Source organism: Symphodus melops, assembly GCF_947650265.1.
Source record: "Symphodus melops genome assembly, chromosome: 7".
In the NCBI taxonomy this organism is placed as follows: Eukaryota; Metazoa; Chordata; class Actinopteri; order Labriformes; family Labridae; genus Symphodus; species Symphodus melops.
The window spans coordinates 13,400,198-13,417,316 of NC_136697.1; the positions used below are offsets into that span (position 1 = coordinate 13,400,198).

Sequence of the window (17,119 nt, forward strand, 5' to 3'; positions counted from 1 at the left end):
AGCAAGAGGCTTGGGAATGATGAATGAAGGTTCAGATGACAGCTTGCCCTGGTTTACAGGCCTATCTCTCTCCCTCCCTCTCTCTCCCTCTCTGCCCTGTAGCTCCTGTATTTTAATGCTCCCCAGATGGGATTGACGTTGCCATGACAGGCAGTGACGCAGGCAGGGTGTCGAATATCAGGGCCACTGACATGTTACCATCAATCACACAACTTACCAGGCAGCCACTTAAGTAACAAACGCTGTAATGCACCTCTTTCTTTACATTTTTTTATTTGTTTTTAGAGATGTCGTTAGGCTTTATGATCCTCAGGAATGTTGGCTCTGGTTTGGTCTTTAGACTAGAGAACTTAATCCGCCGTTGTGTGTGTGTGAGGGCTGTTCTGCAGGTTTTAATGAAGTTTTGTGTAACTACGGTTTCCAAATTGGAATTTATCTGAACAAATCGTAATTCATCACACTGTTTCACAAGTGTGCGGGCATATCTTCTGCCTCAATCTGCTGTCTTTGCTCTGCCCTGCACCTACATGATGTGCGTAAAACAATCCTCTTTTTACAGGAATCCGAATCCCCCCAAAAGTTCTATATTTTAACATCACTTCTAGCTATGTTTCATATAAAAATAAGTCCTCCTCAAGTTTGGTGTTTTGGTGTATTAAAATATTTATATTTTAAATATTTATATACTATATATTTATATACATATTAATGTTCTTCATAAAAACCTTCTTAAAAAAATAACATAATGAAAGTCTAATGAAAGTGCATGAAGTTTTGGTAATTCAGTCAATTATTTTGAATATAATTGATATATATTTGTCGCTGGTAGAAAACAGTCATTTAATGTATGTTAAGGGTTTCCATTGTCCCAGACTTTCTTGAAAATTCAAGGCTTAATGTAGATTTATTCTGTCTTCAAAAAAGATTCAGTTTACATTTGAACATGACGTGGGGCCGATGTGGCTTCAGGCAAGACACTTAACCCTGAATTGCTTCATCAGCGGCGTATGAATGTGAGTGAATGGGATTAGTTACTTATGATGTTCTCACTACATACCAACCACTGCCATCAGTGTGTGAAATAGGAGTGGCATGCGGTGTTACAAGCGCTTTGAGTAGTCAGACTGGAAAAGCACTATACAAGCTTAAATCCATTTACCAAGTCCAGCATTTACCTTGCGTTTCTGTTATGTTTCATTCGATATTACTTATTTAGTTAATATCAACACTGACAAGATTAAATTCTTCTCAGAGCGTCAGTGTAGTTTTTTCACTTTCTTCAAAAGATCGAATTGCTGACTCTTGTCTTTCCACCACAGTCCAGTAGAGGGACCCTGATCATAGAGTGACACTAATAGTCAGAAACTACACACATCAGACATCCCTCACCAACAAGTTTATCAGCTATATTATTAACACAACTACCTCCCACTCAACAGGATTATTTCAGAAAGGCCTCATTCTTCTTCTCTAGTTATTTATGTCACATGTGGCTGAGCCTGAGGAGACGAAGAGGGGTGGAGAGATGAGGTGGGTGTGTGCGACTGGCTCGCATGAGAAGACACAAAGGCAATAGAGTTGCATTTGACAATCCAGTGTTGGTTCTTCTGTGGGAGTTTCCTGTCTGGACAGTGTGCACGCTGAGCCTGAGCACTGACCTCTGACCTCTGGAAAACACAAAATGCCTCAGTTGACATATTTAGTACACATTTAGTGAAGTGTTTGCTTCAAGACTAAACACAATGGAAGCTGTTTTGTTTCACACTGAGCACATTGACTCCAAGCGTTAAAAAATATAAACAATTGCTCTTGTGTTTTTTTCCCTAGTGTGGATCTAACATGTAATACAACATGTGCAGAGCATGCAAAGATATAATTCTATTGTACTATGTGTCCTTCTGAGTAAAAGGTAAATAGTTCAGTATCATTTGTAAGTACTCAGTGTTCACTCCCCTGTGAAAGAGAAATGGAAGCGAAGAAGTAGTGAGAGAAAGACGTGGGCGATATTCTGAATCTGAGATCTATTTTTAGCTCGGCATCGGCTTCAAATAGAAACTTGCCCATGCATATTCATGAATTGAGGGAAGAATCTGCCGCTCTGAGATGCAGAGGGAGAAGCGAGGGGAGGGGGGCAGGCTCTGTAGTCCACCTGAGAGTCTATTTTTAGCTGCAGTGCTGTCTCTTTCGGTCTATTCCCCCTGCATGGGAAAGCTATATTTAGCCACATAGAGGCAGAAGCGTGATGTAGAACCAAAAATAGAAACAATTTTATGGTCAGGGTGTTCAGGGGTGCGACATAATTGAGATGACATAATAGGAAAGATTTGGAGAAATCTGAAACATTGTGTGTGAAGCTGCAAGATACAGGCATGGTTGCTGAACACACATGATGTGTGCGTGCAAAGATCAAAACCCCATGCCAGGTTTGTTAGACGGCACATTTCCCCCCGTTTAAAATCGCAACTTAAACACCGAACACAGCTTTAATCCATGGTTTTACGGTGAAAATAATGATGACCAAGCTATACAATCTTAGACATTTGATCGACCTTCCCTCTTTCTTTGCCCTTTTTTCGCCCTTCAGTCTACTGTCTTTCCAGCTTTCCCTTTGACTCCTCTCAATGTCTATGTATAGTGCAGTCAGTGTCTGAGGCAGTCACATGAATGGAGAGATGGGGGCTTCTGTTCGGCTGCTGCTGTTATGTAATAGTCAGTAACGCACCAACATCTTGTCCTCACGCAGCATCCGAGGAGTGTGGAGGGGAGGGAGGGGGTTGAAGGAAGGAGTAGAGAAAGGGATGAATGGGATGTTTGCATGCTGCAGTTGTTGCATGCATATTACATGAGAAGAGAGCAAATGCAGTTCATTATGTTTAACCATATCAGGGACATGCATCAAAGGAATCTAGAAGATGGGATGGATTTGCAAGAAAAAGAAACATTTTCAAACACAACTGGACCCCAGATGATCAGTCAAGTAGACTTTGGTTCCTTTAGCAATCCCACCATGAGGTTGACATTTGGAAACCACTACTGTTGCCTTGTCTGATGTGAAAAATCAAGTATTCAATCATCTTACCCTCAGGAGGTCATTTTGTTTGTGCAATTAGAAATCGTGCAGGCTAAATCTACATGTGAAGTGTATCCAAAGTTATGTCATAGCCTTGTGTCTGTGTTTTAGTTACATTTATGGACCCGAATGATGAAGCACAATGACTTGGATGAATAATCCTCTGTTACTCTAGCACCAACATGAGGTAGATGTTTGTCATTTTACAGTTATTCGATGGATTGCCATGTAATGTGCTATCCACATACACACTCTCCTACCAACAGGAGGACCATTGTAATTTTGGGGATATCTTTATTTCTCATATAACAACCTCATCACTCTTAATGTTGATAGTTAAAATGTTTTTTAATGATTTAGGCCTTAGATGCATCCTTATTAATAATTATCACTCTGTCCAGCCTCTAATGATGTTCTAGTGTTTTAAACGTTTTGCGCTTATCAATCAAAGCTCCAGTCTTTGTTTGTCTTTGACTTCAGAGATTTTTCTCGACATTTTGTAAATGATATGTTTTATAAGTAAGTATATCAGATGTGCAGCTGAGCATGTCACCTCAGTCCAAAATCCTCAACGTTCAGCAGACGGTTGTTTTTGCTAAAAAGCCTGTGTTCCAGCTCCAGCGGCGTTCCTCAGACTTTCGAAAAGAAGACGTGTTGCCAAATGGAGCTGCAAGCCGACAGAAACTCTCCAGGTTCCATGTCAGCAGAGGGGCTGTGGGAAAATAGAGATGTGGATCAAGGCAGAAGCGTGCCCAGACTGTGAAAAGACACCCTGCTGCCTGTTATTTGCTGTTTTTCTATTCGTAGTCAGATCATGTTTGATCAAGAGGAACTCCTCCTCACCTGCACGCTCGGCTATTTATAGATTCACACTCACCTGACCCCACGTCAATACTCTGATGCTAATTTTATACCCGCTGTTCACTCACAGTCTTTCACCACACAGTCCTCCTCTGCACACACACACACACACACACACACACACACACACACACACACACACACACACACACACACACACACACTTGATCTTCACCTGCATGACATTAGCCTCTCAGGCTTCACACCTTTAATAAAGTGCTCATCACATAGTCCATGTTGGCACAGGTTTTTTTTCCAGGGAAGCATATGCAGACACGGCTCGGTGGAGTGGTGGAACCTGTCAGGATGTCCTTTTTTGATAGCTTTAGAGGCTGAATATTATTTATAATGATATATGTCTGATAATATCAATACTGTAGCTAACTGAGTTGTAATAACCAGCCTCCTTCTGTGGCAGAAGGCAGAATGATCAACATGCAGAATTCCCAGTAGGAGGCAATTCACAATCTGTAGCTTTATACACCCACTCATGTTGCTAGTGATGTGCTGAGTCCACTAATGAAATACTGTGTGTCAGTTTATTCTCACGGTCAATATCATACTACATATCATACATATATCATACATAATGATTAATTTTTATCTCTTCATGTGGCCATTACTGAGTTATAATAGGTTCACTTCCTTCTAAATTACACAGTGTCCTGTAAAAGGCTTAAACAGAGCTGCATGTTGTTACCAAGTGATGGAGTATTGTTTTGTATTTCATCAATAATCTTTTTTTGTATCGTGCCACTTCATAACAAATGTTACCCCACAACACTTCATAAAAAAGCAAGTAAAGACTAACAAGCTTTATCTTTATTGTATTATCGACACAGAGCCAACACTAATCCATGATAAGCACTAAGCAACATTTAGCACAGTTACAAGGGCAAGGAAAAACTTCCCTAAAGAGGCAGAAACCTCGAGCAGAGCCAGACTCATAATGAACATCTGCAGAAATGTCATTGGGCTTAGACAGTGAGTTAGAGGCAAACAGAGCAACAACAACAATGAATAAGATAAAATTTATAACTACAATGTCAGTAATAATGGCAGAATAATCTTTAGTATTAGTAGTTACAACATAATTAGACTGATCAGTCCAATATTATCATGACAGACAGACAGATAGACAGATAGACAGATAGACAGATAGATAGATAGATAGATAGATAGATAGATAGATAGATAGATAGATAGATAGATAGATAGATAGATAGATAGATAGATAGATAGATAGATTTTATGCTTTTATTTATTTCACTGTTCATCAAGCAGCCTCCGAGTAGCTAATAGGATTTTTGCGGTTACTTGAAAACTTTTTCAGGATGGATTGATGCTTCCTTCTTTTTGTTCTATGCTGTGGAATAAGTCATTATGTTGTTGTTGTTGTTTTTAAATCAATGAAGTGTTTCTTGAGCCATCCTTTTATAAGCATCCTTCTCCCTCCTCTCACTCTCTTTCTCTCTTACTCTCTCAGTTTTGATGTGGAGAATGGATTGTCAGTGGGACGAAGCCCTCTGGACCCTCAGGCTAGCCCTGGCTCTGGTATGGTCATACAGGCCAACTTTCCTCACAGCCAGCGGAGGGAATCCTTCCTGTACCGCTCCGACTCTGAGTTTGACCTTTCACCCAAAGGTCCCTCCAGAAACTCCTCCGGGGCCAGTGACCTGTGAGTTCATTTCTAATTGATGTGTTGTATGGCACATTGTTGTGAACAAGGCATACCATGTTTTTCTTCTTTTCTTTTTGTTTCATTGGACAGGAATTGGTCATATATAAAATGTGTTTCCCTTCATTTATTAAGACTATGATCATCCATCTTCACCCAACCGTTACGCCCCATAGAAGACTCCCTCATCTCTCAATAGTTCCTGTTCCACTCATGCTTTCATATATTTGGTGTGCTTATGTTTACTTGCAATGATCTGAATATATTTGATACTACAAATAAAAACCATACCCTCACAAAAATAGCCATATCCAAAGCTACACTCAGCACACTCTGCTGTTTGCGTGCCCATAAAAAGAGTCAAATGTATAGTCTCTAAAGCCGACATCAGTACAACCAGCTGTTTTTCCATCACAAATGCTTAGATGTGAAATCTGCTCCTCTCCATTTTTTTAAACTATTAATCTTTAAACCTCCTGTCTGTTTCCAAAATGTCCCCAAAAAGTCCCCATCTCAGTTCAGACTGTCTACAGAGCTTTAGCTTAAGTTTGTAAAGTCAGCAGTCGCAGGTCTCCTCATCCACTTTCGCTTATCTGTTTTTAAAGGGAAGAAAGCTTGAAGCACTGGGAGGTCAACTGGTTGTCATCTCGGTGAGGAGAACATGATAAAACAAAAATAACATATTGAAGCCCCTTACTCCCTCCCCCTTCTTTCAACCCTTTTACATAGCTCTATAATCACATCCCTTCTCCCTCCTGACACAGTTTAATTCACCTGTGACCCTCGCTGGTACCCCCACCCCTCAATCACCCACATCTACTTTGTTTGTTTTTGCATGTGATGTCAAGACCGCGATAAATAAGTATAACAACACATTTTCTGTTTTTATTTACTTCTGAGTATATTTACTAGTTCTTACACTCAATGACCCACCCCCTCACCTACCACAATCTGTTCTTCACAAACCTTGCAACGTGCAGTGCATGACATATTTGTTCTTTGCCATAGCTACATTTTAACAGAAAGATGGCAAAGTGACTGTTGAATGACAATAACTTATAATAAATGTGTTGCCTAATAATGTCATCTGGAGGCACAGACAAAGTTACTTAGACTTAAAAAGGGACCTCGGTCTAATGTGGTTAAACTTATATTGTCTTCAGAAATGTTGTTTAGCTTTTAATGTCAATAATGAGATTTATTCACATTTAGGACTGTGTAGATTGTTCCTCTAGAAATTGTTTCATGCATTTTCCTCTCATGTATTGCAGACACACAGAAGACATGATAGTCACTCCATTTGCACAGGTGGGTCCACTGAATGTCCTTTTTGGCCAGATGGTCATATAAAAGGGAAAACGTGTTCACTTGTTAGCTTAACATAGCAGGACTTATGGAAAATAAGGTTATAATAAACTCCAGATGGTATGAGACCGGGCTTTACTACCACATCGGAACAGCCCCTGAGCGTCATGTTGGCCCTGCAACAAGACGAGGCATCCCGCTGGCGATGTCCATCTCTTGCGTGGGATGTGCGTCACACTTGTGCTCACTTTACACCGGGAAAGAAGCAGTGAATCCAATACTGCTGGATCATTCTGTTTAATTTCATATGCAGTGGCTGATGAGTCTGCTGCACTGGTATGGCCTGGATACAGGATACTCTGTGGGCTCTCTGTGTGCAGAGTCAGTGTTTGGCCGCAGATAAGGTGACAGACATGACATAGAGGGGTGTCAGTGATGCCATCAAAACATCAGACATGGAGAGAGAGGGGAGTGCCTCTGCGTAACTCTTTAGTATTGAAGATGAAGGCCAAAGTGTTTGATTTCAAAGGCTCTTCAGCACTTGATCTAAGTCAAGAGGACTTTAGCTAAGGCATGTACATTACTTTAAGGCTTCAAATGACAAGACATCTGTACCGTCATTGAGACACAAATGTTATGTACGTCACATTCTATGATCTTGTACATTCAGTCTCTTGTTCCTATCTTATAGGTCCTCGCCAGCCTGAGGACAGTCCGAAGTCACTTTGCTGTCATAACCAACCAGCAAGATCGCACAGCCAGCAAGTATGTTTTTAGAAAATGTCACCACCACACTCGACAGTTCTAATCAGGCTGACAAACACTGCTATTTATTTATTTTTGTCTTTGATGACTCTGGATGATCTCTGTCTGTGCAGGACACGATCATCAGGCAGCAACCCACCATCCATGTGCAAGACCAGCCTGGCAGGTTGGTTCTGGGATTAGAAAGGACATTTTACTAATCAATATCCCAATATTGTCAGTGACCTTGTTCAGACAGAGAGGAAGCAAGGACATTATCACAATTGAAACTGTGAATGTATAATCCGAGTTACTGGAAACAGGTCATAGTAGTGAATTAGGAAATGACGTCAATCACAAATACATGGAGTCCATTAGTGGAGAAGGTGTACACATCATTCATACACTGTTGTAGCTGCTCAGTTTAAGGCTAATTATCTACATTTCATACTCTTGTGCTGTAACAGTGCCACTTATAGTACCATATTTTTAGTTGTTATGAGATATTTTAATACATTACATTACAGTCCCTACAGCTGTAAAATAATTACTGACATTGTGTCAGAATGATATGTAGATAACTAGAAATACAAAGTTGCATTGCACCTCTGATGACATTTGTTTGTAACTATTTGATGTCAGACAACATGAGAAGATTTATGAGAAGAGATTGTAATTCTGCCAGAAGAAAATCTGAGATTCGACAAACACATTTTAAGAAAATGATCATGCTTCTTATTTGACTCCCCATCTTCTTCTTTGAAATACAATGTTTAGAGCACTGATACTCATGAAAAGATGGCACTAATGTAGCTAAAAAAGCAAACAAACCAACAGGTATTAAGTTATATCTGAGACCTATACTCAGGTATAACTGAGTATAGGTATACATGTACTGTAAATGTGTTTTCTTGATTTATTATGACCTCTTTCTTACTTCATTGTTTGAAAAATACTTCATTGTATGTAATTTGGTCAGTGAGTGAATGCTTTTTACAAGTTGAATCAATCCTGTAATGCCTTGCTGTTTTTACCTGATGCAGAGGAGCCGCACCAGCAGCTGGCCATAGAGACTCTGGATGAGCTGGACTGGTGTCTGGAACAACTGGAGACTCTTAAAACTCGACACTCTGTCAGCGAGATGGCTTCAAACAAGGTACTTAAGACGTTTATTTACTTAACATAAGGACAGGTACACGCCTCACACTGCCACACTGTTTAGTTTCACATATAATGCAGCAGGGTTCAGTGTAAGGTTTCAGTGCTGTCCCTGAATTTTCTCCCTGGGATCTTAAGTAGTCATTAGTGTCTTGTTGCCATTTTTCAAGATAGTCAGACATAAGTTAACCCTAAAGTCATTCAAATTAGATATGTAGGAATACATTTCCAAGTGAAAGTGTCATGATCAGATTGTAATTATCACACTGAAGTAGTTAAACCTGTTACAACAGATGCAACATGACATTTCATCAGTTTCATCTCTGTCTGAGGATTTGACGTGGTGTGCTCTAAGTGCAGTTAGCTTTCAATGATCTCTTAACAAGTTTGCTCGAGAATACAGAGAATCCACCACTGAAATATGAATAGGATCTCCCTTCCATCAGCCAATTGAAGAGGGGATAATTCTTAAATGAGAAGGATGGTTTCATGCACGCAAACAGAGACTAGACACAGAATCTCCCATCCCCCCGCTCATGTGCAGAAAAATGTGAATGAGGTAGTGAGAGCTGAAGATGAAACGGCATCCCCCCTCTCATACTCTTCCTCGCTGTACCCTTCTCCTCTTCTCTCCTCTCCTCCTATCCTGTGACTAGAGCCTTTCGCTCATGTGATTCCATGATTAGACCGCCCACACACAACACACACATGCTCTTCATAGTATCACACACACATACACACATCACATATACACACACTTTATCCCGTCAAATCTATGTACACTGTACTTCCTCAAATATAATGCCCGCTTGGATACATTTACCGCTACACACCCTCACGTGGCGGAGGTTTCGTGGGAGGCAGACCACCCCCCGTTCCTTCAGATCAGTCAATGAGCAGCTTCAGTCAGTGGGGGGGAGAATTATTCATGCTGGCACTCGGGAACAAAGGCAGGCACATGGAAGGCCGAAGCGAGCACTGTTCCTGCATCACGGACAAACTTATTGAATAGTTTGGTTCAAGGAACATCATTAATGACCCCTGAAAAGTGTCTCTGAGGCAGAGTGAGAAACACAACATTGATTTGACAGGAAATAGGGGAAAACTATTGAATCAATTCTCTAATGGTATTTACTCACAAGTTCCATATTTGTCTATTTTATCTATTATTAGCTTTTTAACTTGGTTCAACTGTGTCCAACAAATATACAGTTGAGTCAGGAGAACTAAACCGCAGCTCATTTTGTCTGTGTAAATTATTTTATTCAGATTGAGTTTGTTTTCACACATTGAAAAATGATCTTAAATATGCTGTTGCAGCCATATTTAGTCATGATTCTGGGTGGAAGTATTTTCTTATCGTCTGTTTATGGTCCTTTATATGATAACAGTTGATTTGCCATCATCTTTGTGGTACGTTGTGTTCTTTTTTTATTTTTGGCTACATGAATGAAATCCCCCCCCCCCCCTCCATCCATTAAAGCTTTTCCTTCATATCTTCTTCAAACTTGGTGCACATGGTCTGTCTCACAACCTCCGCCTCCGAACACGCTCAGCTCCGCCTACTTTGTTCATCTCCCAACCAATGAGGTCCCTTTGCTCTCCAACCCTCTGCTGCAGCAGGCACCTGATTGGCTGCTATTTTTAGTCTTTTTTGGAGGGAGGCGTGGAGTAGAGTACCTCGTTCTCCCTGTGTTTACACACACGTACGAGTGCAGGCAGTAACTGAGTGAATGAGGGAGAGTCAGATGGAGTGATGGAGTCTGGCTGCTCTGCCTCGCATCCTCACATCTCACAGCTTTTCCACATCTGAGCTCCTCTCATCTCTTCTACCCTGGACCTTTTAGCAGTTTTTTCATCCATTTGTCCTGCTCTTTCCGATCAGAGCACTAACCAGTGGACTGACTGCTTGCAGTGGATTTTGCTCGGGCAAGCAGTATAAGAGCACAAAGTGTCCCTGCTGTCTGGTTCTCTTGTGAGAGTCAGAGGACATCAAGAAAGCTTAGCTCTCCTCTCTTTGCAAATTTTCGTTTTTGCCCTCATGCTTGACTTTGCGCTGAAATGCCAGAAGTGAATAATTTCATCACTGTGTCGTGGAAGTCCATTCAGGTAAGCAGAGGGGAGGGATGAGCTGAATGGGAGGGGATTAGACTGCTTAGACTCACATGTTGCTTGTTTGTTTGTGAATAAGTGTGAGCGAGCAGACAACTGGTGGCTGATATGAAACAGTTGAATTTCTCTTGGTTTATGGATGTCTTTAGTTAGATAAGTAGATCTTGTTTTGATTAACATGGTGATACACACACACAGTTTGCAGCTAAAGGTTGGCTGCAGGATGCTGTGTTTAGAATCAGCCATGCGTTTCTCCGCGTCCAATCAAAAGCGTTGGCACTGTGTGTAGCATGACACATGTGAATGCTGTTAGTGGAGAGAATCTGACTTTTCTTTTGACGGACACTGTCTATGTTGTGCTGCTTTAATAGCAACTATTGTGTGTGTGATCAAAGTTATGGATACCTATGTTTTTGTGTGTTCCTCAGTTCAAAAGGATGCTGAACCGAGAGCTCACCCAGCTGTCAGAAACCAGCCGATCAGGGAACCAGGTGTCTGAGTTCATCTCCAGCACCTTCCTTGGTAAAGTAACTACACTTTGAACAAAGTTCTACTTAAAGTCAGTGTGCAGTGTTAACGCTTTTTCTCACTTCATCTGACAGAAAAGCAACATGACATGGACATCATGTCCCCCCCGACAAAGGAGAAGGACAAGAAGAAGCGACCCATGTCCCAGATCAGTGGTGTGAAGAAGGCGACCCACAGCCCGAGCCTCGCTCCCTCCACCGTCCCTCGCTTTGGGGTCGACGCCAGCCAGGAGGGTCTCCTAGCAAGGGTACAAAGACTAGCCAAATCCATGTGAATCAGTTTGGAACTGTTTTTATACAATCTGTCTGCTTTGCTAATATACTTCTTTTTCTTTAACGTTTGATGGCAGGAGTTAGAAGACGTCAACAGATGGGGTATTGACATCTTTAAGGTCGCTGAGTATTCTGGAAATCGCCCATTGACAGTCACCATGTACACTGTCTTCCAGGTAATAAAGTACTCTGCTTTCATTGTCTAAAACCAAATATCAGGGTTAGTCAATGACTGAAGCAGTCAGCGAAAGAATGATGCAATAAACTAACACACATGTTTAACCCCACCTTACTCGTATGTTTTTTTATTTGTAGGAACGTGATTTGCTGAAGTCCTTTAAGATTCCCATCGATACTTTTATTACATTCATCATGACACTGGAGGATCATTATCGTGCTGATGTAGCCTATCACAACAACATCCATGCTGCAGACGTTGTCCAGTCCACGCATGTCTTACTCTCCACCCCTGCTCTGGAGGTAGAAAGTCCCTCTAGTTACTTCTAATTAATCGACAGACCAATTAAAAAAGTTGTCATTTAAATCCAACCATGGTATCTGATCATGTCCTGTCATGTTCACTGTCCCTGCTCTTTGTGTCGTTCAAGGCTGTATTTACTGATCTGGAGATCCTTGCCGCTCTGTTTGCCAGCGCCATCCATGATGTGGATCATCCTGGAGTTTCCAATCAGTTTCTCATCAACACCAGTGAGTTTGCATAGCTCCACAGGGATTGTGTGAGCGTGTGTGGGTGCACACTGAGTTTCACTGTGCTGATGAGATTCCTGTATGCACATGTCTGTGTTTCTGGTTGTTTGCATAGCTGACTGTACAGTTTTGTCTTGACTGCCTTTAGACTCAGAGCTGGCCCTGATGTACAACGACTCCTCAGTTCTGGAGAATCACCACCTGGCTGTCGGCTTTAAGCTCCTGCAGGAAGACAACTGTGATATCTTTGAAAACCTCAGCAAAAAGCAGAGACAGTCACTAAGAAAAATGGTCATTGATATGGTAAGAAACCTGTGGAACCTTTAAATTTGTTAACCTATATCGTCTACTTGAAGATGTAGCAATTTCTAACCGTGGTGGTGTATTATTTAATCTGCAGGTGTTGGCCACGGATATGTCGAAGCACATGAACCTCCTGGCAGACCTGAAAACCATGGTAGAGACCAAGAAAGTCACCAGTCTAGGAGTCCTGCTTCTAGACAACTACTCTGATCGCATACAGGTAAGAACACTTTTCTTGTGTCTTTAAAGTAAGAGGCATATTTATCAATTTCATTATTTGAAAAAAAGAAATTGTTCATCTACAGCTTTATTACTGTCCATAAATACATAGAAAATGATTCACTTAAAGGTAGCAAAAAAAACCCAATTAAATAAGGTAAAAAATAATAATATGTGGGGTTTTTTTTGTCTCCACAGGTCCTTCAGAACATGGTGCACTGTGCAGACCTGAGTAACCCCACAAAGCCTCTTGAGCTGTACCGGGCGTGGACAGACCGCATCATGGTGGAGTTCTTTACCCAGGGAGACAGGGAGAGAGACAAGGGCATGGAGATCAGCCCCATGTGTGACAAACAAAATGCCTCAATAGAGAAGAGCCAGGTACAGAGTTGTAGCGAAAAAAAATACTTTAAATCATTATTAAGTGTAAAACTGAAATGTGAGAGTATAAAATAAAATCAGAAAAAATGAGAAATCCCTCCTCAAATATATGAAACATATTGCCTCTTTGTTTCAGGTGGGTTTCATCGACTACATAGTTCATCCTCTGTGGGAGACCTGGGCCGACCTGGTCCATCCCGATGCTCAGGAGATCTTGGACACACTAGAGGACAACAGGGAGTGGTACCAGAGCATGATCCCCCACAGCCCGTCACCAAACCAGTGCCAGGAAGAGGAGGAGGAGGAGGGAAACCTTGTCGGGGAAGCCACAGCACTCATTGGGGGGGGAGGCTCCACTTCGGCAGAGAAGTTTCAGTTTGAGCTGACCTTGGAAGAAGAGGGAGAGTCCGGTACAGACAGTCCACCTGAGGAAGAGGGTAGGGGGTCTGAACTCTCCAGAACTGATTCTGGCAGTGGATTTGATGCTGTAACTCACTTGCTCCCCACAAAACTCAGCCCTGATTCTGGCAGGACTTTTTCTTTAGACTCTGAGAAAGACATAGCAGAAGACAAAGACGGAGACCAGGAAGGCATCTCTGGGGTTCCTCGCTTCCGACTTGGCACATAGCACCAACCAAAATGTAGGTTCCTTTTGGTTGTTTTTGTTTATTTTCTTTATTTCTGGGCCTCGTCCTCTGTCACTCCCTTCTCCCACTCCAACCTGAACACAACCATGTCTGGTTTCCGCAGACAGGGTGACAGAAAGCCTTGGTGTTGGGAGCACAGGAATGCAAGTAGGTGTAGGGGTGGTATGAAGTCTGCAGTTTAACTCAGCAGTCACTGGCACTGGAGAGAGGATATCAGACGGGATTGTTCCAGTAAAGGACAGGTAACCAAGTTTCTCAGCAGTCCCTTTTATCTCTTAGACAAACTGTTGATAAAGTTCTACAGAGATAAGAAGTTTTAAAAGAAAACTTCCTTTTACCAGCCAAACCAAGGTCTAAAAACAGTACTGTCTTCCTCTTTTGAAGAAAGTGAGGAAGTGACGAATGGCTGTGAAAACACACAAACATCTTGTAAGATGTCTTGCCAAACTAGCAATTTACATGGACAATGATGTTTTGCCTGACTTTCTAATATTGTTTTTTTGTTTGTTTTTGTTGGTTCATATATTCTGCTGTCTTTTTTAAAACTCCATACAGAGTGAAGTACAGTAAATGAAGATAAGAGCAAAAAGCCCAGTTCAAAGCATAGACAAAGTAACAACGTAATGGCAGAGAGTAACTATGCATGATTGTGTGCAGGACATTTTTAATGTTGCAGACAAAATGAGTGACTTTAATTATGATTATATACGTAGCATCTCCCATTTCATTGTGTCTGGCAGGCAATTGTTTTGGAAGAAGAATATGTAGTTATAATGAAGTGGCTGGCATTGCATATAATTGGAGAATTACAGTTGTTTAAGGCTTTCTATTTTAAATGTTATGTTAAAAAACTATTTAATTATGTCAGCGACAAAACTGAGGCAGCATCAGAAAAGTGCTGTTCGGTCAAGAGATAGTCTCCAAAGCATTGTGGGCTGTGCACACGCTGCCACCCAGTGTTGGTAAGTGGTACTGCAGTTCTGGCATTGAAGGCATATTTTTTGTGAGGTTCTGCATTGGACTATTTTTAAAATACATGTAAACATATTTAAGTGAAGAGCTACCCAAAAATATCCAAACTGTTTCAGTTTTGTAACTTTTTGATTTGTTAATTTTATTTTTAGTTTGCCTTCAAGTATAGCACTTTACTGTTTAGTTCATAGCCAACCCTCGTGGCGTTTAAGGGCTTGAGCCAGAACATATTTGGAGGCTGTTTACGGAAAAATACTTTTTCAATGGCTGTCAAACATAGCACATACATCCTGCAATGACTAAAAACGCTACACTTAAATAGCTGTGAAGGATCCTTCCAGAATCCACCATAATTACTGAATAAAAGTGTCTAACGCAGCAGCGCCACACTTACAGAGACTGAAAATGGCAGTGGGGTAACATATAAGATGTGAGCATGATTGTAAATGTATAAAAGCAGATCTAGGTGGCTACCAAGCAAGCTTCCTGTGCCAGATAGTTTTCTTTTTTTTCCCCTCATTGATCAATATTTTGCTCTTCACAGGGACATAGTCAATAACAGAACAAGTGCCAAGCAAGCATGACACAACCCGTACTGTAATTTCCATTTTGCCACTGGCTACTTTCCATCAGTGACTGATAAAGTTGGTTGATTGCTGCGCTGCGTGCCAATCTGACCCATTTTTTTTAAACTCCTGTTCAAACAGTAACTGAAACTTACATTGTCTTAAAACAGTAATGTGTTGTGTGAGTGAATGAATGACTGAAATGACTTTTTTGATGTATTTGCTAAGAAAAACCAAAGCACTTTGAATGGTAATTTTACAGTTCTGCACTTCCAGTACAGTTGAACATGTATAATGTGACTGTTTCACTGTTTTTTTCTGGTGGAAAGTTGAATTGCACAGGCTGGACCACTACAACCCCTGAAGGATGGATGATGATTTGTTTCTTCTTATTTTACATTTGACTGTACAAGAAATGTGTACTGTTGAAATGCATGTTATGGGCTGAAGGATTCAAAGAAATATGGAGGGGATATAGAGTACTTAAAAACACTCATCCTGTGGAGAACAGTCTTTTAATGGATTAAGGAACTGAACTTTTTTTGTATTTTTTATGCCTTATTTTCAAACTTAACCATGCTTTTCTGGTCACTGACATGCTGGAGTGATACATGTGCAATCCTTTCTGTAGCCATTAACATCACCTAACAGACCAACACTCAAGGATGCCTTCAACACTAAGGATTATTTACCAACAGCTCAACCAGCACACGTCTGTTTCTCTGCATGTCACTTATTGTTTGATTTTCTTTATTTTCCTCAGAGTACTTTATGTACAGGTTATTTATTATTTCTGTATCGTCTGTCAGAAAAGATGGAACAATAGTCTTTATTTTAGTCCGCGATTATATGTAGCTTGATGTGTGAGAAAGTCAGGACAGTTGAAACTATTACTCAGATATTCCCCTCTCTTTTCATTTGTTATTGTCTTCAAATAACATTAATCAAATACAAAAAATACTCACGTGCTTTTCGTGGTATAAAAGTAGTTGATTATCAGATTTCAGTCTGGGTTATCTGAAACATCCCTCCTCTCATGTCTTCCTCTGTTTCCATTGAACTGTCTAGATTGAATATTCATGGGTCTTGCAGTTTTTGTGCTGCACTGACACTTTGATTCACAGTTATAGATAGTCAGCCTCATGTCATTCTAGATCAGTATTTCAGTTCTTCAAGATTTTATGATTATGTGTCATGAACTAAGACTGCAGCTTTGACAATCCAAACTCTGCTGTTTAACTGCGGGTGTTTTTGCCCTCTCTTCAACTAGAACTGTATGCCTTGCCAATAAAAGAGAAACTCTTTACTGTTTGTGTCCTCGTCTTTGCTTTGAAAGGAATCTAAAAGATGAAATATATTCAAAACAAGAAGAGGAAAATCCAAAATTGATGGTATCAACTCACCAGCAGCAAAACCAATGGGTCGATCTTAACAAACTTATACTATAAAGCGCTGTTTAAACCCTCATAATTTATAGTTTTTTAGGATAACTTAAATGTGGGTGCAAAAAGTCAACTATGTTTACGTTATTAGTTATTATTTTAAGCCAATCACAATAAAAGTAAATGCAACACTAAAAAGGGTTGTCATAAGCT

At 40.7% G+C, this 17,119-nt stretch overlaps 1 protein-coding gene across 3 annotated transcripts in view; it reads left to right on the top strand.

The window, feature by feature from the left end:
* pde4ca (phosphodiesterase 4C, cAMP-specific a) overlaps window positions 1-16,830 on the top strand; it is a 46,057-nt gene extending 29,227 nt beyond the window's left edge. For all 3 annotated transcript variants that reach the window (XM_079349454.1, XM_079349456.1, XM_079349455.1), the window contains 15 exons: window positions 5,418-5,609; window positions 6,215-6,259; window positions 6,881-6,917; window positions 7,606-7,679; window positions 7,793-7,845; window positions 8,702-8,814; window positions 11,357-11,450; window positions 11,531-11,703; window positions 11,806-11,904; window positions 12,044-12,208; window positions 12,337-12,436; window positions 12,585-12,739; window positions 12,837-12,959; window positions 13,157-13,339; window positions 13,476-16,830. In XM_079349454.1, the coding sequence (XP_079205580.1) occupies window positions 5,418-5,609; window positions 6,215-6,259; window positions 6,881-6,917; window positions 7,606-7,679; window positions 7,793-7,845; window positions 8,702-8,814; window positions 11,357-11,450; window positions 11,531-11,703; window positions 11,806-11,904; window positions 12,044-12,208; window positions 12,337-12,436; window positions 12,585-12,739; window positions 12,837-12,959; window positions 13,157-13,339; window positions 13,476-13,967 (2,098 nt within the window). In that variant the 3' untranslated portion in view covers window positions 13,968-16,830. The remainder of the gene's footprint in view (window positions 1-5,417; window positions 5,610-6,214; window positions 6,260-6,880; window positions 6,918-7,605; window positions 7,680-7,792; window positions 7,846-8,701; window positions 8,815-11,356; window positions 11,451-11,530; window positions 11,704-11,805; window positions 11,905-12,043; window positions 12,209-12,336; window positions 12,437-12,584; window positions 12,740-12,836; window positions 12,960-13,156; window positions 13,340-13,475) is intronic.
* Window positions 16,831-17,119: the final 289 nt, after the last annotated feature.